This window comes from Tupaia chinensis, unplaced genomic scaffold, assembly GCF_000334495.1.
Source record: "Tupaia chinensis unplaced genomic scaffold, TupChi_1.0 Scaffold000531_1, whole genome shotgun sequence".
Taxonomy (NCBI): Eukaryota; Metazoa; Chordata; class Mammalia; order Scandentia; family Tupaiidae; genus Tupaia; species Tupaia belangeri.
The window spans coordinates 364992-386220 of NW_006160044.1; the positions used below are offsets into that span (position 1 = coordinate 364992).

Genomic DNA, 21229 nt, shown 5'->3' on the forward strand with positions numbered 1-21229 from the left:
GCGGCGGCGGAGGAGGAACTCGACACGCGCCAGCCGTGCTCCTGCAGCAGCCGGAGCCGAAGCTGCAGCCTGCTCCGGGTCGGGGCCATGGGCGCCCCGCGCCGCCCAGGTCATGAGGACGGAGGCGGAGACAGCGGGGCCACCGCTCGAGCCCGGTCAGTGCCTCTTGGAGGGCCCGCTCTTAACCCCGGGGAACCAGAGGGACTCCGCCCTAGCGCGGGGTTTAGGGTCCGGCTGCGCGACCTTGGGCAAACTCCCGCCTGGGCTCCTGTGCCTGCCTGGTTCATTTGGGGTTTCCTTTCCTCCCGGGGCTGGGACTCCTATCAGCTCTGACAGTGGTCCTGGTGGAAAGGTCCGAGGGGCAGGGGCGCTGCTTTTCCCAGAAGCGAAAAGTCCTTCTGGAAGCTCTTTGGAAGATCTTATGCCTTCGAACTGAGGGTGAGAAGGGCAGGGAAGTGGCAGAGAGCACCTAGCAATTGGAGTCCTGGCCTGCCAGACTCAGCGTCTTGGGTCACTAGTTTGTCACCCTTAGGCTTCAGTTTGCATGTCTAGAAAGTGTGTGTGTGTGGGAGGGGGGTTGTGATTCTTGCTTTGCTTAAGGCACCGACTTGATGAGAAACAGACAGTGCTGGTGACTCTAAGGTGAGGTGCAACTCATGGCAGAGGTCAAGAGCCTGTGGGACCCTCACCCTGCGGTGTCAGTGGGTGCATGGTGTCACACCAAGGGTGGTCTCTTGTGATTCGGAGTAGGCTAGGGGTTGATGCTATCCTGGGACTTCCACCCCGGCTCCTTCGATTTTCCAGCCATGATCTTAGACACATACTTGCCTTTCCGGAGCCTCCCTGGAGTCATTGCCACGTTCAGGGGTAGGCTTCATCAGCCAGTGAGTACAGTTTACATGCAGCGCCTCATTCAGCCTCACAATGCCCCAGTGAAGTCGTCATGTCCACTCTTAGTTGCACTTTTGCACATGAGCACATGGAGGCCAAGAGGGGTTAAGTGTCAGGGCTGCCTTTCGTAGTGACAGCCACCAGCTGAAGCCAGGCCAGGGCCTTCCAGGCCTGGCTTCCCAGATTACTCCCCTAGCTCTCCAGTGGGGCAGTCCCTCCACTCCAGGCATCCATATCTGGCAGCGGCTTTGGGCTTAGAAAACTAAAGCTTGTTATCGGGACAAATGCCAAGGCCTCGCCCACTCTTATCACCCTCCCCAGGAACATCTCCAGGTCCCAGATGGCTTTAGGAGGACTTTTAATCCCGTGAGGCCCCAGGATCAGGGGTTCTAGGGCTCAGGAGTAGAAGAGGAGGGACAAGGTATGAGTCTGCAAAGGACCAGAAAGCAGCTGGCCTACGCCAGGATCTACAGCTGGGCACAGACAGGGTCGAAGCCTGGCAGGAGAAGGCCTACCTACCCGATGCCAGAGCGCAGGCCACAGAGTAACGGAGGAGCTGGACCCTGGGAGCCTGAGGTGGCAGTACGAGGGCCACTGTGGTGACCAGTAGATCCCGATGTCTGCAGGGATAAGGCCTTTGAGGAAAACAGCTTCCCTGCACCAAGCGTGTCTGAGTGTCCACGCCGGGCTGAGGGCCAGAGGAGGCAAATGCAACCCGGTCCCCACCTGCCACTGAGGAGGAATACTCTGTCTAGTAGGGAGAGCAGGTGGCACCTCAAGGACTCCGTGGCGAAGGACCCTGAGAGGCAGAGGGAGCAGGGCATTTGGAGATTGAGACGTGGAAGGTGATATTCCAGATGAAAGGATTGGAAAGAACAGCAGCTGAAGAGTAAATACCTTGTGTGCAGAAAAGCAGCACTTTGTGGCTATTAGAGTCTCAGGCCCCGGAGGTCAGACCTATGTCTCCAGTCACCTTTGTGTCCCCAGAGCTGAGCACACAGTTGAATACTTAACGAGTTCATTTCTTTTTTCTTTTATTTTCCTTTTTTTTTTTTTTTTTTGTTTAAAGTTTTTTGCCATACGACACATAAACACACCAAGAGAGACAGAGAGAAATCACCCTTCAGGGAGGATGGCCATGCGGCCCTCCCTTCTCTTCCATCCTCCCCCGGGGATTTTGGGCACACACACACACACACACACACACACACACTCAGCATGATTTCCAAGCCACCGGGTCTGGGACTTGAACTGCAGTGCATCATGTGGGAGTCCAGTGCTTTAACCACCATACCACTGGCTGTTCCCAATGAGTTCTTTTCCTCCAAGCAGTATTTATGGAATGGCTCTGAAGCTTCAGGCACCAGAAGGGACAGGGAACAAAATTAGCAAGTTTCCTGTTGTCGTGGTTCAGTTGTGCTGCTCTAACAAAATAAATCCCCAAGACTGGGCCATCTGTAAACAGCAGAAATTCGTTTTCTTGCAGTCTGGAGGCGAAAATGTCCCAGCTCTAGGTGCCGGCAGATTCAGTATCTGGTAGAGGCCTCACAGGTGGGGTTGGCTAGCTGGCCTCTCGTGGCAGAAGAGATGGCGTAGAGAGAAATGCTGTGTCCTCACCTGGGCAGAAAGGGGACAAGAAAGGCCTAAGCTAGATCCCTCCGGGGCTCTTACAAGGCTCTAATCCATTCATGAGGGTTTCTTTATTTTTTTAAAGAATTGTTTTCTTTTTTTTTTTTAAAGGTTTAACCTTTTTTTAGAATTATTTTATTTAACTTTATTTATTTATTCACTTGTTTATTTCACTTTGACCAGAGAGGGACAGAGAGAGAGAGAGAGCCACCAGGTCCAGGACTCGAACCACTGTCAGCCATGTGAGAATCCAGCACCTTTAACCACCACACCACCTGCCGCCCTCAAGAAAATAATTCTGGTGGCTTGCTTTCTCACTTTCCCTTTCTCTCTCTGCCTATCTCTCTCTGGTCAAATTAAATCATAACAAATGGAATTAATTACATAAATAATTTCTTTTCTTTTTTCTTTTTTTGGAGAGGTTTTTGCTATAGGGTGCATGCGCTCACCAGAAAAACAGAGACAGGGAGACAGAAAGCGAGAAATCACCCCCCAGGGGGGATGGCCATGCTGCAGTCCCTTCTCCTCCATTCTCCTCTCAAGATCTTGGGCATGCACGCACACGCGCCCTGCATGAGTTTTAGCCACCGGGTCCGGGACTCGAACTGCATTCGGGTACACGGGAATCCAGCAACATAGCCATTATGCTAACTGCTGGTCCCCCAATAATAATTTTTTTAAAGAAAGAATTATTTTATTGAACTTTATTTTAATTTGACCAGAGAGGGAGAGGTAGAGAGAAAGCAAGAAAGCACCCTGTCAGTGTCAGGTCCAGGACTTGAACGACAATTACACCATGTGAGAGTCTGGTGCCCTTAACCACTACACCACCTGCCAGTCCATCCTGAGAGTTTCCTACAATACCAGTTTCAACATAAGTTTTGGATACATTGAAACCATAGCTTCTCCCATAAGGAAGCTTGTGTCTAGTGGAGACAAAGTACCTTTGTTTGTTACTTTTGCTAAGTGCTGTGAAGGAAACCAACAGGATACTCTGAAAGAAAGGCCTTCAGCCCTCCAAGACAGGAAAACCACAGAGTAGGAGATTTTGAACTGGGACCTCAGTGACCAGAAGAGGAAGCCTTGATGAGCAGCAGGGAGAAGAGACCAGCACATGCCAAGGCCCTGAGGCAGATCAAAACAAAGCCTGATGGGTGCTCAGGGTAGCAACCGCAGAGGAGGGCGGAGGTGAGGCTGCTGGGGCGCAGGCGGGACAGGGCCCTGCGGGCTACAGTAAGGGCGAGGATTTTAGTATTTTTCTCATTTGTTCACAATAGAGAGTGCATGCACATGTGTATGAGAGAGAAGGGAAAAAAAACACCCTTGACAGGGTCTGGTTATGTCACTGCTTCTGTTCCCAGCCCTCCAGCACGTCAGGGTCCTGGACACTCACACCTGGAGTGTTTCATACCAGCCAGGCTGGCCAGAAGCCACGTGGTTTCCAGCACTGTAGTTCAGCCAGCTCCCAGCCGCACCACTGAGGCTGGGCCACACACTTTCTTCTTTTTTATTTACTTTTTTTCCCCAGGTTTTGCCATAGGGTGCATGTACTTGCCAACAGAGATACAGAGTGAGACAGTGAAAGGGAAAGTGAGAAATCAACCCCCCCACCCACACACCGGGGGATGGCCATGCCACAATCCCTTCTCTTCCCTTCTCCTCTCAGGACTTTGGGTACACACACCCATGTGCCCAGCATGATTTTCAAACAGCCAGGCCTGGGACTCAAACCTTGGTCAGCCATGTGGGAGTCCAGTGCCTTAACCACCACACCAGCTGCTGGCCTCCACGGACTTGATTCTGAGAGCAATGGGAAACTGTGGAAGGGACCCCTCCGGCTGCTGTGGACAGAGATAAGACAGGGGCTGGGGCTGGAATAGAGGGCAGAGGATAGGCAGGCATCAGGCAGGGTTGAATCAAGGCAGTGGCAGGAGGTGAAGGTTTAAGGGTCTTCCATGAAGGGCCTGACTTCCTTTTAGAGGTGCCTTCCCTGGGATGAGAGGAAGGAAAGAATAGGGCCCAGCAGTTGGTGTAATGGCTATGTCACTGGACTCCCATGTAGTTCGACCACAGTTCGAGTCCTGGACCCGGTGGCTTAAACTCACAGCGAGCATGTGTGTGCGTGCCCAAGATCCCGAGAGGAGAATGGAGGAGAAGGGACTGTGGCGTGGCCATCCCCCCTGGGGGTGATTTCTTGCTTTCTGTCTCTCTGTCTCTGTCTTTCTGTCGAGCACACGTGCCCTATAGCAAAAAACTCTCCAAAAAATAAAAATAAAAAAAGAACAAAACTTTGGCCTGACTTGTGCTCAGCATGCCAGGCCCCCATAGGGGGGCAAGGTTCAGCTCGTACCTGTGAAAGAGTATTATGCACATTCTTTTCAGAAAGAGAGGGACTGGGACCAGCAGATGGTATAATGGTTACGTCGTTGGACTCCCACGTAGTCAGCTGCAGTTCGAGTCCAGGCCCGGCAGCTTAAAACTCAGTGAAGGGACCAGCAGTTGGTGTAATGGCTATGTTGCTAGGCTCCCATGTAGTCGACCACGGTTCAAGTCCTGGACCCGGTGGCTTAAACTCACACTGGATGCATGTGCATGCGTGCCCAAGATCCCGAGGATGGAGAAGGAGAGATTGCGGCGTGACCATCCCCCTGGGGGGTGATTTCTCGCTTTCTGTCTCTCTGTCTCTCTGTCTTTCTGGAGAGTGCATGCACCCTATAGCAAAAACCTCTCAGAAAAAACAAACAAACAAAAAAAACTCAGTGAAAGGTGCCAGTAGGTGGTATAGTGGTTAAGGGCACTGGACTCCCACATGGCCAACCATGGTTCTAGTCCCAGAACTGGTGGCCTTGCTTTCTTGTTTCTCCCCACCCCCTTTCTCTCTCTCTCTCTCTCTCTCTCTCTCTCTTGACAAAATAAAAAAAAACATAAAAAAATAATAAAAAAATACCAGTGAAAGGAGGGGCTGGCAGAGTGCATGGTGGTTAAGGTGCTGGACTCCCACACAACTGACCATGGTTCGAGACCCGGACCTGGTGGCTTTCTCTCTCTCTTTCTCTCTCTTTCTCTGTATCTCTCTAAAAAAGAAGAAGAAAAATCTTAGTGAAAGGGAAAAGTGAGAAATCACCCCTCCAAGGGGGATGGCCACGCCATCGCCACGCAAACTCCATCTCATACACATCACCACGCCATCGGCATGCACACTCATGACAGGCGCGTGTGCGTGTGTGCCCAAGATCCCGAGAGGAGAATGGAGGAGAAGGGATTGCGGTGTGGCCATCCCCCCACTGGGTGTGTGTGTGTGTGTGTGTGATTTCTCACTTTCAGTTTCTCTGTCTCTCCAAGCAACACACACACCCTATAGCAAAAAATATCTCTCTTAAAAAAAAAAAACGAGCCACTGAAAGACAACACCCCAGCAGGGCCCTCACACCCCTACTCACCCCACTCTTAGCCGGCACAGAGCACGGGCACACGTGTGTCCCGTCTGCTCAGGGAAGTCCCAGGATGTGAACCCAGGACTTTCCACTGATCTGTTGATCTGTCCAGTTGATCTGCCGGGGTGCCACCCCCTGGCCCTTGATGCACATTCTTGGCCTGAGTGCTCACCGCACCCTGCGGGCTGGCATCACAGTGGCCCGTTTCATAGAGGAGGGACAGAGAGGCCGGGTGACTCGGCTCACGGGCGGCCTGCCTTGGCCCTGCCGCTCTGCCTGCGGGGCCTGCTGCTTGCCGTAGGTGGTGAGGAGTTGGGGAGAGAGAGGCCAGAGCAGTCACAAGGCCCTGCCTCCTGGGATCCGCCAGCAGGCCCCAGACAAGCTCTGTGCAAGGGTCCCGTTCTATGAGCCAGAGCATGAATTCAGGCCTGGAGGTGTCCAGCTGAGAGAAGGGGCGTGGCCAGCCTGGGTCAGGGAGACCTCAGTGGTGGTGGCGTCTGAGCAGGTGTCGCCGGCTGGGGAGGGTGAGACGTCGAGGGGAGGATCTCGGGACTCGGACAGAGGCCAGCGGGCTGGGAAGGCGGGGGAGGCCACAATGGACCCCAGGACTAGTGAGTAGCCGTGCAGAGAGCAGTGGGGTGGGGCCGGCACAGCAGGCGGGCTCTGGGGGGCCCTGTGCAGAGCTGGTCTCACAGTCCAGGAGAGGCCCCAGAGACCCTCGAGATGGCGAACCAACTCCGGCTGGGTTTTCATGTTTGGAACTGGTGTCATGAGTAATGGTGACCGGCACAAACATCCCTTCCTGTTCTTTTGTTTTTTTTTTTTTAGAGGTTTTTTGCTATAGCGTGCATGCACTCGCCAGAAAGACAGAGAGAGACAGAGAGACAGAAAGCGAGAAATCACCCCCACCCCGGGGGGAATGGCCACGCCACAATCCCTTCTCCTCCGTTCTCCTCTCGGGATCTTGGGTGAACACGCACACGCACCCGGTGTGAGTTTAAGCCACCGGGTCTGGGACTCGAACTGCAGTCAACTACAGGGGAGTCCAGCCACATAGCCATGATGCTAACTGCTGGTCCCTCCCTTCCACTTCTTTAGACTCTGAACACTGTCCAGACTCATGAGGTGGCAGAGTGGGAGAGACTGCGGGTCCCGTGCCAGCTTGTCCCCCCTGCAGGGACTCAGTGACGCTGTTTTCCCTGTCTCAAGCTTCCTGCTCGTGCCTCCCTGAAGCACGCCGCCACCACCTTCCCTGGCCGGACCCCTGTTCTCACATACTTGTTTGGTTTTGCTAGCCGCTGGGACAGGGACCTTTGCTGTGTCACTCCCGCTGTGTCACCAGTACACATGCCAGGCCCTTACTAGGCTCTTAGGAAATATTTGTTGATTACAGGATTGGATCAGGCCAAAGTCCCCCTGTGTAGGGACGGCCAAACCCAGGGCAGCAAGAGGAAGTCAATACCCCAGCCCACAGCCAGCCAGGGGCAGAGCCAGGACTGGGACGCCCCGGTTGGGCCCTTCCTGCTCCACCTCCCAGCCCAGCAAGGACAGAGTTAGAGGCCGCCCAGAGATGGCAGTGCACGGAGCTCGCAGGAGCACACCATGAACACGGCTTACGGGACAGTCCCTGCCTCTGCCCCGTGGTTGTCACACCTCAGAGGTCCTAGGGACTTTGGAATCAGGCAAACTTCTAGGGAACCTCGTGAATTCAAATACTTGGATCTGCCAAGCACCTCACCTATGCTGGGAGGAAGCAGCAGGACAGCCCTTGTCTCTGCCTTCTCAGAGCTCACCTCGCCCCAAGGAGGGCTCTAGGGAGAGGCCTGGGTGCGGGCCAGGTCTGAGAAGGGCTGCACACGGAGTAATGACGTCCAGGACCAGGAGTGAGCTGAGGCACCTGGGACGCTCGAGAGAACAGGTGTGCAAAAGCCCCTGGCTGCAAGAGATCATGCCAGGTGAATGTCCTGCCTGGGGACCTGCAGATGGCATGACGGGTACATCGTTGGACTCACATGTAGTCGACCGCGGTTCGAGTCCCGGACCTGGCAGCTTAAAACTCACGCTGGGTGTGTGTGCGTGTGTGTCCAAAATCCCGAGAGGAGACTGGAGGAGAAGGGATTGCGACGTGGCCATCCCCTTGGGGGGTGATTTCTCACTTTCTGTCTCTCTGTCCAAGTACATGCACCCTGTAGGAAAGGAATATCTGCAAAAAAGGTTCTGCCTGTAGGGCGGTCTGTGGGGGTTAGGGGAGGCCAGGAGGCAGCTGGGACAGTGGCCACAAAGGTATCATTCTAAGAGACATGGGACCCAGCCCACTGGAGGATTTGGAGTAGGGCTGCACTGCTGGTGCTTTGCTGTAAGGAAGTTAGAAGGCCATGGAGAGCCCGCCGAGCAGCCAGCACAGAGTCTGGGCGGGCGACGGTGACAGAGGCTCTAGCAGGGACGGGCGCCACGCCACAGGTCTGTGACCTCTTTCTGTTTGTGCAGGGGACTTCGTGCAGCTGCCTGTGCCCATCATCCAGCAGCTGTACCACTGGGACTGTGGCCTGGCCTGCTCCAGGATGGTGCTGCGGTGAGTGGGCGGGCCCAGGGAGGGGGAGACGCGGGGAGAGGCCTGCGAGGGGCTGGCTGTCCATGTGGCTGTCTTGGTTGGGGAATCCCAGGCCCCATCCTACCTGCAAAAGGGAGCAAGGGGTGACCCAGGCCTCCCAGGTCTCCAGGCTAGTCATTCCTGGGGACTCGGCATGGCCAGGGCAGTCCTAGGTGCCCAGCCTTGTTCCACAGAGCAGCCCCCCAACTGGCCTTAGGCTCGTCAGTGAATGGATCACAGGCTGCCAGTCGTGTAGCTGAGACCACACGAACGTCACTGGAACCTTGACGGGGCCAGAAGTGACGTCACCCGCCCTTTGTCCAAGTTTTGAGCTGGCTGCCTGGGATTCCAAATCAGCTGCTTCCTTATCTGGTTCACGTTCTAGAATTCCAGGCAAGATGGGCTTCACAAAAGGATTCTGCGCTCCCAACTTTGAAAACCTTGGGGGGCTGGGTCGTGACCAGCAGGTGGCGTGGTGGTTAAGGCGCCCGGGGAGGGGGGGAGGGGGCATGACCAGCAGGTGGCGTGGTGGTTAAGGCGCTAGCCACTCCCACATGGCTGACCACAGTTCAATTCCCAGACCTGGTGGTTTGCTTTCTCATTTTCTTTATCTCTCTCTGTCAAACTAAAAGTAAATGAATGAATAAATGAAATGAAATCAATCATTCTTTAAAAATAAAAGACCTCTGGGCAGTAGATGGCAGAGCGGTTACATTGCTGGACTCCCACCTGGCTGACCACAGTTTGAGTCCCAGACCTAGTGGCTTAAAACTCACGCTGGGTTCATGTGCGTGTGGGCCCTAGATTCCAGAAGAATGGAGGAGAAGGAATTGCAGGGTGGCCATCCCCCCTGAGGGGGTGTTTTCTCACTTTCTCACTGTCTCTGTCTCCCTCCAGCGAGCACACACGCCCTAAGACAAAACACTCTTTTTATTTTTCAAAGAATTATTTAACTTTATTTTTTATTTGATTAGCAAAGGACAGAGTGAGAGAAAGTGAGAAGGCAAGCTGCCAGCTCCAAGACTTGAACTGTGGTCAGCCATGTGGGAGTCCAGCGTCCTTAACCACCACACCTTAACCACCTGCTGGCCCCAGCTAGGACAAAAACCTCTTAAAAAATTGTTTTTTGAAAACCTCTGAAATGGTCCAAATCCCAGATTTTATTTTTTATTTTATTTTTTTATTATTTATTATTTATTCATTTGTTCATTTAAATTTGGCCAGAGAGGGATGAAGTGAGAGAGAGAGAGAGAGAAAGTGAGAAAGCAAGCCGCCAGGTCCAGGACTCGAACCATGGTCGGCCATGTGGGAGTCCAGCGCCTTTAACCACCATGCCACCTGCCGGCCCCCAAATCCCTCATTTTAAACATGAAGCTAGTGAAACCGGAAAGGACGGCAACTTGGTCAAGGTCACACGGCACCGGAGAGGTGCCAGAAATACATATCGAGCCCTCCACTCTGAAGTGCAGACCAGGCCCCAGGCTGTTTGGACTCTGACCGTGTTCAGGTTGATTCTGGGCAGCGTGTGAGGAAGACGTGGGGTCTCGGGACAAAGGAGAGAGCCTTCTGGGGAGCCAGGAGGCCTGACAGTGGCTCCTCGGTCGCCAGGTGGAAGGTGACCCGCAGCCCATCTGCCCACAGGTACCTGGGCCAGCTGGACGACGGTGAGTTCGAGAACGCCCTGCAGGAGCTGCGGCTGACCAGAAGCATCTGGACCATCGACCTGGCCTACCTGATGCGCCACTTCGGCGTCAGGCACCGCTTCTGTACCCAGACCCTCGGTGTCGACAAGGGCTACAAGAACCAGGTGAGGGGGCCAGCAGTTGGCGTAATGGCTGGGTCGCTGGACTCCCCTGTAGTCGACCGCGGGTCAAATCCCGGATCCGGTGGCTTAAACTCACGCCGGGTGTGTGTGCGTGCGTGCTCAAGATCCTGAGAGGAGAACAGAGGAGAAGGGATTGAGGCATGGCCATCCCCCCTGGGGGGTGATTTCTCGCTTTCTCTTTCTCTGTCTGTCTCTCTCTTTCTGGTGAGTGTACACGCCCTATAGCAAAAACCTCACTGGACTCCAAAAAAATAAATAAAAACAAAAAGAACCAGGTAGGGACCAACAGTTGGCATAATGGCTGTCACTGGACTCCCATGTAGTTGACTGCGGTTCAAGTCCCGGACCCGGTGGCTTAAACTCACGCTGGTCGCGTGTGCGTGCGTGCCCAAGATACTGAGAGGAGAATGGAGGAGAAGGGATTGAGGCATGGCCATCCCCCCTGGGGGGTGATTTCTTGCTTTCTGTCTCTCTCTGTCTGGTGAGTGCATGCGCTCTATAGCAAAAACCTCTCCAGAAAAAGAAAATTAACCTCGGGACCAGAAGATGGTGTAACAGCGACATTGCTGAACTCCTACATGGCCGACTGCGGTTTGAGTCCCATACCTGGAGGCTTGAAACATGCTGGGCACGTGTGCATGCATGCCCAAAATTGTAAGAGGAGAAAGGATTACTGTGTGGCCATCCCCTTGGGGGTAATTTCTTGCTTTCTGTCTCTGTCTCTCCATCGAGCGCATGTGCCCTACAGCAAAAATCTCTCTCAAAACAAAACAAAATGGGATCCACAGTTGGCATAATGGCTATGTCGCTAGACTCCCATGTAGTTGACCACAGTTCAAGTCCTGGACCTGGTGGCTTAAAACTCATGCCGGGCGCGTGTGCGTGCGTGCCCAGGATCCCAAGAGGAGAATGGAGGAGAAGGGATTGTGGCGTGGCCATCCCCCCTGGGGGATGATTTCTCGCTTTCTGTCTTTCTCTGTCTGGCGAGTGCATGCGCCCTATGGCAACCCCCCCCAAAAAAAGAAAAACAAAACAAAACAAAAAAAACTCACCCTGGGTGCATGTGTGTGCCCAAAATCCCGAGAGGAGAATGGAGAAAAGGGACTGAGGCATGGCCATCCCCCCTGGGGGGGTGATTTCTCACTTTCTGTCTCTCTGGCGAGTGCACGCACTCTACAACAACAACAAAAAAATCTCTCTCTAAAAATAAATAAATAAATAAGTAAGTAAAATGTGTTCCATTGACCACGCCTGGCTGAGCCGAGCTGTGTGACCAAGCCGTCCTGGGAGGACTCGACTTCACCCCCGAGGCTCGTGTGTTCCAGGCTCTTGCCCATGGCCACCAGCACGTCCAAGCCCCTGGGGTGACTGAGCTGCCCTAGGGGCCAAGTCCGGCTGCCCGTCCATCTGTCGAACATTCTCCCCGCCCTCCGTGAGGTCCTGCACTGCCCAGCTCACATAGACGCAGCTTTCTGAGCGACCATGTGACACGTGCCATCTGTCCTGGCAGGTGGGGCTCCTCTGCCCCCACCATCGCTACCTCCATTACACCCTCTTTTTGTGTGTCGACTTGCCAGAGGGGGGTGCACACGCCTGAACTGGAGAGGAAGCAAGCACCGCCCCTAATGGGCGTGGTCACACCTCAGTCCTTTTTCTTCCATTTCCCTACCCTGTTCGGGGGGGGGTCTGGGCACACTCGCACATCCACCTGCCATTTGTCGTTTTGTTTGTTTGTTTGTTTGTTTGTTTTTGAGAAGTTTTTTCTTACTGGGCGTGTGCACTTACCAAAAAGACAGAGACAGAGAGGTAGAAAGCGAGAAATCACCCCCCAGAGGGGATGGCCACGCCGCAATCCCTTCTCTATTCTCCTCTCGGGATCTTGGGCACGCACGCACACGCGCCCGGCGTGAGCTTAAGCCACCGGGTCCAGGACTCAAACCACGGTCGACTACATGGGAGTCCAATGACATAGCCATTACGCTAACTGCTGGTCCCTTTGTTTTTAGAGGTTTTTGCCTTAGGGTATGTGGGCTTGCTGGAGAGACAGAGACAGTGAGAGGGAAAGTGAGAAACCACCCTCCAGGATGGATGGCCACACTGCAATTCCCTGTCTTTCATTCTCCTCCTGGGATCCTGGCCACACACCCACATGCACTCGGCGTGAGTTTCAAGCTGCCGGGTCTGGCACTCAAACCAGGATCGGCCATGTGGGACTCCAGTGACATAACCACTACGCTATCTGTTGGCCCCTGTCCAGCATGTTTTTAAAACTGCTGCATGGGGAACCAGCAGTTAGCGTAATGGCTATGTCGCTGGACTCCCACGTAGTCCACTGCGGTTCGCGTCCCGGACCCGGTGGCTTAAAACTCACGCCAGGCGCGTGTGCGTGCGTGCCCAAGATCCCGAGAGGAGAATGGAGGAGAAGGGATTGCAGCGTGACCATCCCCCCTGGGGGGTGATTTTTCGCTTTCTGTCTCTATGTCTCTCTCTGTCTGTCTGGCGAGCGCACGCGCCCTGTAGCAAAAACCTCTCCAAAAAACAAAAAAACGGCTGCATGGCGGGATTTGAACTATGGTCAGCCATGTGGAATCTGTCCAGCATGTTTTTAAAACTGCTGCATGGGGAACCAGCAGTTAGCGTAATGGCTATGTCGCTGGACTCCCACGTAGTCCACTGCGGTTCGCGTCCCGGACCCGGTGGCTTAAAACTCACGCCAGGCGCGTGTGCGTGCGTGCCCAAGATCCCGAGAGGAGAATGGAGGAGAAGGGATTGCAGCGTGACCATCCCCCCTGGGGGGTGATTTTTCGCTTTCTGTCTCTATGTCTCTCTCTGTCTGTCTGGCGAGCGCACGCGCCCTGTAGCAAAAACCTCTCCAAAAAACAAAAAAACGGCTGCATGGCGGGATTTGAACTATGGTCAGCCATGTGGAATCCAGCTCCCTTAACCACAAGGCTGTGGGACCAGCCCCGCAGCATCCTCTTGGTTTCATCCAGACGGGGTGAGGGCAGCCAGGGCCACGGCCGCTCCAGCCCACCACTCTCTTCAGTCTTTCTACAGGAAGCACTTTGACACAGAAGAGACCCGCGTGAACGAGCTGTTTGCACAAGCCAAGGCCTGCAAGGTGCTGGTGGAGAAATGGTGAGCCCCCCACACACCCCCTTTCTCACAGCCTTGCTCATCCATAGACTTGAGATGGGGACGACCTGAGGCCGGCAGGTGGCGTGGTAGTTAAGGGTGCTGGACTCCCACATGGTCGACTGCAGTTCGAGTCCTGGACCTGGCGGCTCGCTCTCTCTCTGTCTCTCTCTCTCTTTCACTCTATCCCTCTCTGGTCAAATTGAAATAACTAAGTGAATGAATACATAAAGTTAAATAAAATAATTTTAAAAAGAAAGAAGAGGAGATGGGGCCAGGCTGGGGACGGTGTCTGAGAAAGGCTAGGATGCTTACACCAGACGGAACTGAGGTTCCCTCCCCAGGTGTCTGTGGGGGCTGACTTCTCCCTTGAACCTTGGTTTTTCCATCCATGAAACGGGGTCAGTGGAGCTCTGTGACCCGGGCCCTGGCCTGGGCTGCATCATGAGCGGGAGCAGGTGAGTGGCTTCCCGGGAAGGCAGCACGGGACAGAGTGCAGGAGCCCTCGTGAAGGCACGGTGGCACCGTGAAGAGCTGGAGGGACCACTGCAGGCTGCCTGCGTTGGCCGACGCGGGCTACTGTGACTTCCATGAGCCTCTTCCCCTTCTTTTTTTTTTTATTGATAGATTTTTGCTGTAGGGCGCACGTGCTCACCAGAGAGACAGAGAGAGAGAAAGTGAGAAGTCACCCCCTGGGGGGATGGCCCGACACAATCCCTTCTCCTCCATTTTCCTCTCGGGATTTTGGGCACGCACGCACACCCACCTGACGTGAGGTTCAAGCTGCTGGGCCTGGAACTCCAACCGTGGCTGGCCCTGCGAGAGTCCAGCGACATAAACATGACACCACCTGCTGGCCCCCATGTGCCTCCTTCACATCTGCACACCAGGAGTGGGGACCAGGCAGACCCTGCGAGCAACTCGTCCCCACTGCGAGTGGAGCTCTCTCTAGGCCCGCCATGGGGGGGCACTCTCCAGCCCATTGCTCCTACCCCCCTGGCCAGACTCCCCCCCGACCAGTCTTCTCAGGATTCTCCTTTACTATAACCATGTGGTGGGGCCAGCAGATGGCGTAGTGGTTACATTGCTAGACTCCCACATAGCTGACCATAGTTCAAGTCCTGGACCTGGTGGCCTGAAAATCATGCCAGGCTTGTGTGCGTGTGTGCCCGAGATCCCGAGAGGAGAATGGAGGAGAAGGGATTGCTGCGTGGCCATCCCCCCAGGGGGTGATTTCTTGCTTTCCCTCTCACTGTCTCTGCCTCTATCTCTGTGTGTGTCTCTCGCTTTGTGGTGAGCATACCTGCCCTAAGGTAAAAAACTGTTAAAAAAAAAAATATATATATAAAAACAGCAACTGTTTCTTCTTTCAGCGGCCTTTGACCCCACCTCACAGAACAGGGAAGCTGTTCTCAGAGGAGAAAACTGAGGCGACCCCCCTCAGCCCCCCGTAGCATCTGGCCTGTGCCACGTGTGAATGTAGCGTCTCTCTGTCTCTGGTCTTTTCCCCGTGCAGCTTGCAGCTTCTTCCAGCCCCGCCCGGCCTCTCCTTGAGCGGCAAAGGCAAGCCCACTGGAGTACGCATCTCTGGGACCTCCGCCAGCTCTTTTGTTTCAAAGAGCAAATGGAAACATGGCAGGTTTCCCTGGTCTAGGCAGCAAAACAGACTGCCCCGTGACTCCCTGAGCCTGAGTGGCTGGCACTGGGCCAGGCCACATGGTACAGATGTTGCCACTGCTGGGATGATTAGGGAGGAAGCCCCGCGTGGCCTGCGTGTCACTCCGCTGGTGATGGGAAAGTCCCTGGCCTAGGGCCTCCCCCATGCTCTTCCGCCCCATCATCTGGATTTGCTGTTTGCTGGAGGGCAGGGGCAGGGCACCTGGGTGCCTCAGGGCATGGCTCCAGGCTCTCTCTGCTGAACTGGGGGTTCCCCTGGAGCCCTGTCCTGGGCAGCCCCTTCTGCCACAAGGAGTCTTAGAGAGAGGGAAGCACTTGGTCTTGCGGCCGACTCAGCCAGCGTGGCTCGGGGCTGAGGAATTCAGTGGGGCTGGCAGTTTCCAGTAGAAGCCACATACGATCGAGGGTAACGGAGAAATGGGCCGTGGCACAGAGAGGCCGCCGATCAGCCTGGGGTTGGGGTCCCGTGTGCCCCTCTGGCGACACTTGCCTGGGCCCATCTGGAGCTGACCACTGCTGTCCCTGTGAAGGGCCTGACAGGGCCAGCTGTCCTTGTGCACACTCAGACACCTCCAGACCTACGCACCCATAGTCCCATGTGGGGCCTTGGCTGAGCCTGGACCCTGGTGACAAAGCAAGGATGTTCCCACCGCTGAGGAGCTCAGGGCATGTTTTGGAGGGAGACAGCCAGGTTCCTAGGCTTATTTTAAGAGCTTTTTTTTTTTTTTTTGAGAGAGAGATTTTTTTGTTACAGAGTGTGTGCACTTGCTAGCGAGACAGAGAGACAGAGAGAAATCGAGAAATCACCCCCCAGGAAGATGGCCATGCTGGAATCCCCTCTCCTCCAGTCTCCCCTTGGGATTTTTGGGCATGCTCACACACACCCGGTGTGTTTTAAGCCACCGGGTCTGGGACTCGAACTGCGGTCAGCCCATGTGGGAGTCCAGTGACGTCACCGTGACACCATCTGCTGGTCTGAGGTCCCCAGGCTTATAACACAGGGGGATGAGGGGGTGAGCAGGGGCCCACCCCAGAGCTGGGGCGTGGAGCCCGGTGCCGCCCCCTGACGGCCCTCCCGCCCGCAGCACGGTGAGCGTGCAGGACATCCAGGCGCACCTGGCGCAGGGCCATGTGGCCATCGTGCTGGTGAACTCGGGGGTGCTGCACTGCGACCTGTGCTCCAGCCCCGTCAAGTACTGCTGCTTCGCCCCCCGCGGCCACCGCTGCTTCTGTCGCAGCCCCGACTACCAGGGCCACTTCATCGTGCTGCGCGGCTACAACCGGGCAACCGGCTGCATCTTCTACAACAACCCGGCCTACGCCGACCGTGAGTGCTCGGCCCACGGGGCTGGCCAGGGCAGCCCATGGCCACCGTGCGGTCCACTGGGGCCTCTGATCAGCTTGTGGGGGATGGGACTGCCCTTCCTGCCTTTTCCCCAGGGTCCCTGCTTCTCCTGGCTCCTGTCCCCGGGTCCTATAGACAGATCAGACCTGTGGCCACACTGCTTCCTGCATGCCCTGGTCATCACCAGGCCAGGCCAGGCCACCTCCACCCAGCTGCCAGCCTCGTTGTCATATGTATAGGCTACACACACCCCCTCCCAGTGCCCTGCCCTCCCAGGAGCCACCACGTTCCATAGGCACATCCCTGCTCCATGCCCACCAGCCCGCCCACTGCCCTCAGGCCACGGGCAGGACCACTCAGCTCTTGCCACTTCTTTCCCTCTTCCTGGCCTCGCTTTCTCCATCTGCTAAGCTGATGGGAGAGTCCAAGGAAGAGCCCACAGAAGCTGGAACAGGCAGGAGGGCTCCCTGGGGTGGGGAACTTGGGCCTCGAGGGGCGGCTGGGCAGGTGGGACTTCACCCGGCTCCCTGGGCACCAGCAGGCCCGATGCACCCCCCACGCTCTGACCCCACTGTGCCCTCCCTGTCCCCAGCAGGCATGTGCGGCACCAGCATCAGTAACTTCGAGGAGGCCAGAACCAGCTACGGCACAGACGAGGACATCCTCTTCGTCTACCTGGACAGCTGACGGCAGGAGCCTGGTGTGCCCAGGCCCTCGGACACCGCGCCCCACCCTCGGCGGGGCCCACTCAGGGTGCGCTGGCCCACACCTGTGGCTTCCGGGATTGGAATGCGGAGACGGAGCCTCGGCCTGGCTGACAGAGCTCTGGGGACGCTGGGAGGTGGCACAGAGACTTTAGCTATCGGGCCCGTGTGTCGGCGCGCCGCTCTCCCTGGGCACCTGCGGGTGGTTGGAGGCACCCCTGGAGTGGCAGAGCTGAGCACCCTCCAGGTCCCCAAGCCTACTCCAAGGACACCCTTGCGGCCTTCAAGGCACAGGGAGAAGTCTGAGCTGGTCTCCCCGCAGACCCTGGGACTGAGCCCCAGAGAGAGAAGTCACTTGACCTGATGCTATTGTTGGGGGCAGCGTCTGCGTGTTTGGAGACAGTCTGACTGCTCCAGGCTCCTTCATCCCCTTAGACATGCTGCAGCGCCCCCCCACCCGTCCCCCGAGGTGAACGCCACCGCCTCCTCCCACCCCGTGTCGGGCCCACGTTTCTGTGGCTGGTGATGAGGCCTGTGGCCCCTGCTACCTGTCTGGACCCCTCACAGCCACATTGCCTTGCAGAGTCCTGGCCCCTGAGACTCTGAGTCTCCCCACCGTCCTCCAGGTCCCCCGGCTTGTACAGTTGGGGTCCTCCGGGGCGTGGGCCAGCAGTACGGAGCGTGCTCCAGGAATAAACCGCTGCCCAGTCCCCTAAGAGCCCCTGCACCCACGAGGCCTCCTGACACCTGCCACAATCCCAACAACAGGGCAGGCCATCCTCCGAGTGTGGGGAGCCCCAGAGACTGGGTGCCAGGGTCTGCACTTCCGAAGCAGTGGGCAAAGGACACCACCCGCCCTGGTTCCCACGCCAGGATCTTTGCACAGAACACCGGGTCTCCTCGGTTCTCAGAGAAGGCTGGTGCTTGCCCAGGGTCACGCCACGCAGGGGCCAGAGCAGTTTCCTCCCTCTTTTTCTGTTTTTCTCTGCACAACTGCCCCCCACTCCCACTTAATTTTTTTTTTTTTTTTTGATTGAGATTTAAGTTTTCAGTTCTGAGAGGTGAGAATCACCTTCCGGAAAATCCATAATAGTGAGATTGCAGGTACTCTGGAACCGCTAACGCCTCTTCACAGCCCAGGTAAGCCAGCCCAAGCTCTTCAGAGAGAAGGCGCTCAGCCCGTGGTCTGGGTGCATGGCACGTCCCCTGGCAGCCCGAGGAGTGTCTACCCAGGGACTGTGGTCTTGGGACTGGGTCTTGAATCCAGGTCTATACCTAAAATCTTAAAGGAATTAGGCCATTTCCAAAAGACCTCGGACACCCACCCCCCATGGGCTGCCTCTGGCAAAGGGGCAGGGGTACCCCAACAGCGTCATTATCCCTGCACCCCTGGGCCTTGACCTTCCTTTGCCTGAGGCATGGCCTGGTGACAGCTGCTGCCTCCACCCCACTGTGGTGACTCTGAAGAGCAGAGGTGGTCTCTACTGGTGAAGGCTGTCGGGCTGCCCAGCCCCGCTGCCCCGCTGCCCCAGAAACAGCTGTGGGCTTGGAGGCGCTGTGAGCTGGGCTGCTACCCTAGGATTCAGGCCAACGTTGGCTGTAGCTGGGTCTCGTCTGCATTGCCTTAATGCCGGATGGCCAAGGTCCCAGGGAACTCCAAGCCCAGGGCTGCCATGCTTCGCAGCTATGGGTGGGGACTGTCCTCAGGAGACTTGGGGAAAGATCTCTCTCCTGGGTCGGCAGAATAGCTGTACGAGGAAAAGCGATAGGACGTGGTGTATTTGGGGTGGCAGGGTGCGAGTGGGGCCACGCGTGTGCCGGCGGGGGGGCCCTCGGGAGCAGCCTCTCCGGAGTGGTCTCGACACCTCAGTCCCTCCAGGACATTCAGAAGCACGGTCCCTGGACCCGGAGGACATCTCAGGGCAAGCCGCGAGTTTGAGGTCACCTGTCTGAGATGAACAAGAAAGCTGCTCGTCTCTGAGACTTGCTGGCCGAGGGAGGGCCACAGAGGCAGGACACGAGTCATGCTGTGTCACCTTCTTGCACAACTCATGAAAATGCAGCCAGCCTGGGCATCAGGGACTTTTGCTCACAGTATGTGACACCCACAGCCATGCAGCCTGTCCACACCGCGGAGCCCAGGGCAGCCTCCAACGCCGCACGGAACTGTTGGCTTGGTTCACTCTGGCCACGGGGATGAAAGGGATCTTTTGCATTGTAGAGATTTTATACGTAAATATATTTTGTTCGTAATGAGCCATTCTCAATAAACATTCTCACTGCAAAACGGTGGCAGACCCTCGCTGTGTCAATCTGCAGAACTCCTGTCTCCTTCTCAAGTTCTCAGTATAAGCACACGGGGTCCAGGCTGGGCCTTGACTTATTTATTTATTTATTTATTTTTAGAGAGATTTTTGCTGTAGGGTGTGTGCACTTGCCAGAGACACACACACAGAGGAATCATCCTCCAGGGGGGTGGCCACATCACAATTCCTTCTCTGTTCTCAGGATTTGGGGCACGCATGCACACGAACCAGGTATGATTTGCAAGCCACCAGGTCCAGGACTCGAACCGCAGTTGGCCATATGGGAGTCCATTGCCTCAACCTCTGCACTACCTCTTGACCCCTGGTGCTTGACTTCTAATGCCCGCTTTTATTGGATTGTCGGGAAAGGCCTGATACCCTTTTCATAGAAAAAAAAAAAAAAAAGATGTCATGACGTTTCCAGCAACCCCACAGTAAGGACTGGGGAACAGTTTGGTCCCTAACTGCAGCCCTCCTACCCAGGCCTCAGCGCTTCCGTAAGGCCTGGGCAGGCGGTGCTAGAGGTCCAGGGCCCTGGAAGCTCAGCTCCTCCATGGTCCTGGAGGGTGTGGAGGAGACAGCTGAACAGGTGGGAGGGCCTGGCCTGGAGGAGGGGTCTGGGCCCTCAGGAGGGAATTGGGGAGCTCTGTGGGCAGCGCTCCAGGCCTGAACGGGTTGCTCCCCTTAGCGGAATACTGGACCCTTCTAGGATTTTACCTGATCATTTCGTTTCCAGATTCCACTTCTGAAAAAGGATGTGTTTAGAAATCCTGGGTGATCCGACAACTTCAGACCCAGCCCACATCCTCCGGGGAGCTGGTAGAGCCCCAGCTGGCTTCTTGGGGTCCCTACCCAAGCAAGAGGGGAGCTCACTCTCCCCACATGGCATCCGCCGCCGTGCACCTTGCCCCCACAGGTTGTGGCAACATTGTGAGGCATTCTTATTTAGTTACTTACAAGTTCCACTTTCCACGAACTTCTTTTAAAAATCATTTATCATCATTGTTCTTATTATTTTTAAATTTGCTACAGGGCACATGTGCTCACCAGAGAGAGAGAAAGGTGAGAAAGCAAGCTACCAGGTCCGGGACTCAAACTGCAGTCAGCCATGTCAGAGTCCAGCACCTTAACCGCCACCTGCTGGCCTTTTCCATGAACTTTTAATACCAGAGGTCTGTACGTGCGAGGGAGAGAGAGACAGTCCCCCCCAACACACTGTCATGGGCAAGTGTGTGCCCGTGTCCTCGGGGAGGTCTCCAGTCATGAACCAGGAACCTCCCCACGTGGGGTACTCAGAGCATTGCCGCTCACTGCCTCACTGCCATCGGGGCCCAGCAAGGAGGCCTCTCAGGTCTTGGCCTCTTTCTCCTCCACTGGGGTGACCAAGAGTGACCCTGAAGACATCTTCAGCTGGGAGCTGGCCTGCGGAGGCAATGCGCCACTCCCCAGGGGTGCCCAGCTGGAAAGTAGGCAGCGTACCCGTGTCCTGTGTCACCTGGCAGCACGGAACTCTGATAGCGGGCACGTCTCCTCTTCAGCTTGAGCCTCTGCTCACTGGAGGAAGGGCCCCATCCTGAATGGACACTTCCTGGCTTGTGGGCTCTGGCCATGAAGTGCAATTTGGGAGATAAATTTAACAGCAGGAGACAGGGGTGGCTGAGGTGCTGGACTCCCACATGGCTAACCGCGGTTT

At 55.8% G+C, this 21229-nt stretch overlaps 2 protein-coding genes across 9 annotated transcripts in view; one reads left to right on the forward strand and one right to left on the reverse strand.

Annotated features, from left to right (window-relative positions):
- Positions 1 to 880, reverse strand: part of SNRPD3 (small nuclear ribonucleoprotein D3 polypeptide) — an 18926-nt gene extending 18046 nt beyond the window's left edge. The window contains exon 1 of one of the 2 annotated variants that reach the window (XM_006157171.3): positions 829 to 880. In XM_006157171.3, coding sequence (XP_006157233.1) covers positions 829 to 878 — 50 coding nt within the window. In that variant the 5' untranslated portion in view covers positions 879 to 880. Of the gene's footprint in view, positions 1 to 824 lie in introns of both variants that reach the window. The other variant, XM_006157172.3, reaches the window with a different exon arrangement.
- Positions 1 to 19522, forward strand: part of GUCD1 (guanylyl cyclase domain containing 1) — a 21082-nt gene extending 1560 nt beyond the window's left edge. The window contains exons 2-7 of one of the 7 annotated variants that reach the window (XM_006157166.2): positions 8442 to 8526; positions 10186 to 10351; positions 13416 to 13507; positions 15021 to 15081; positions 16267 to 16508; positions 17119 to 19522. In XM_006157166.2, the coding sequence (XP_006157228.1) occupies positions 8442 to 8526; positions 10186 to 10351; positions 13416 to 13507; positions 15021 to 15081; positions 16267 to 16508; positions 17119 to 17146 (674 nt within the window). In that variant the 3' untranslated portion in view covers positions 17147 to 19522. Of the gene's footprint in view, positions 1 to 6; positions 156 to 7445; positions 7910 to 8441; positions 8527 to 10185; positions 10352 to 13415; positions 13508 to 15020; positions 15082 to 16266; positions 16509 to 17118 lie in introns of those variants that run through there. The other 6 variants (XM_006157167.2, XM_006157169.2, XM_006157170.2 and 3 more) reach the window with 6 other exon arrangements.
- The last annotated feature ends 1707 nt before the right edge of the window (positions 19523 to 21229 follow it).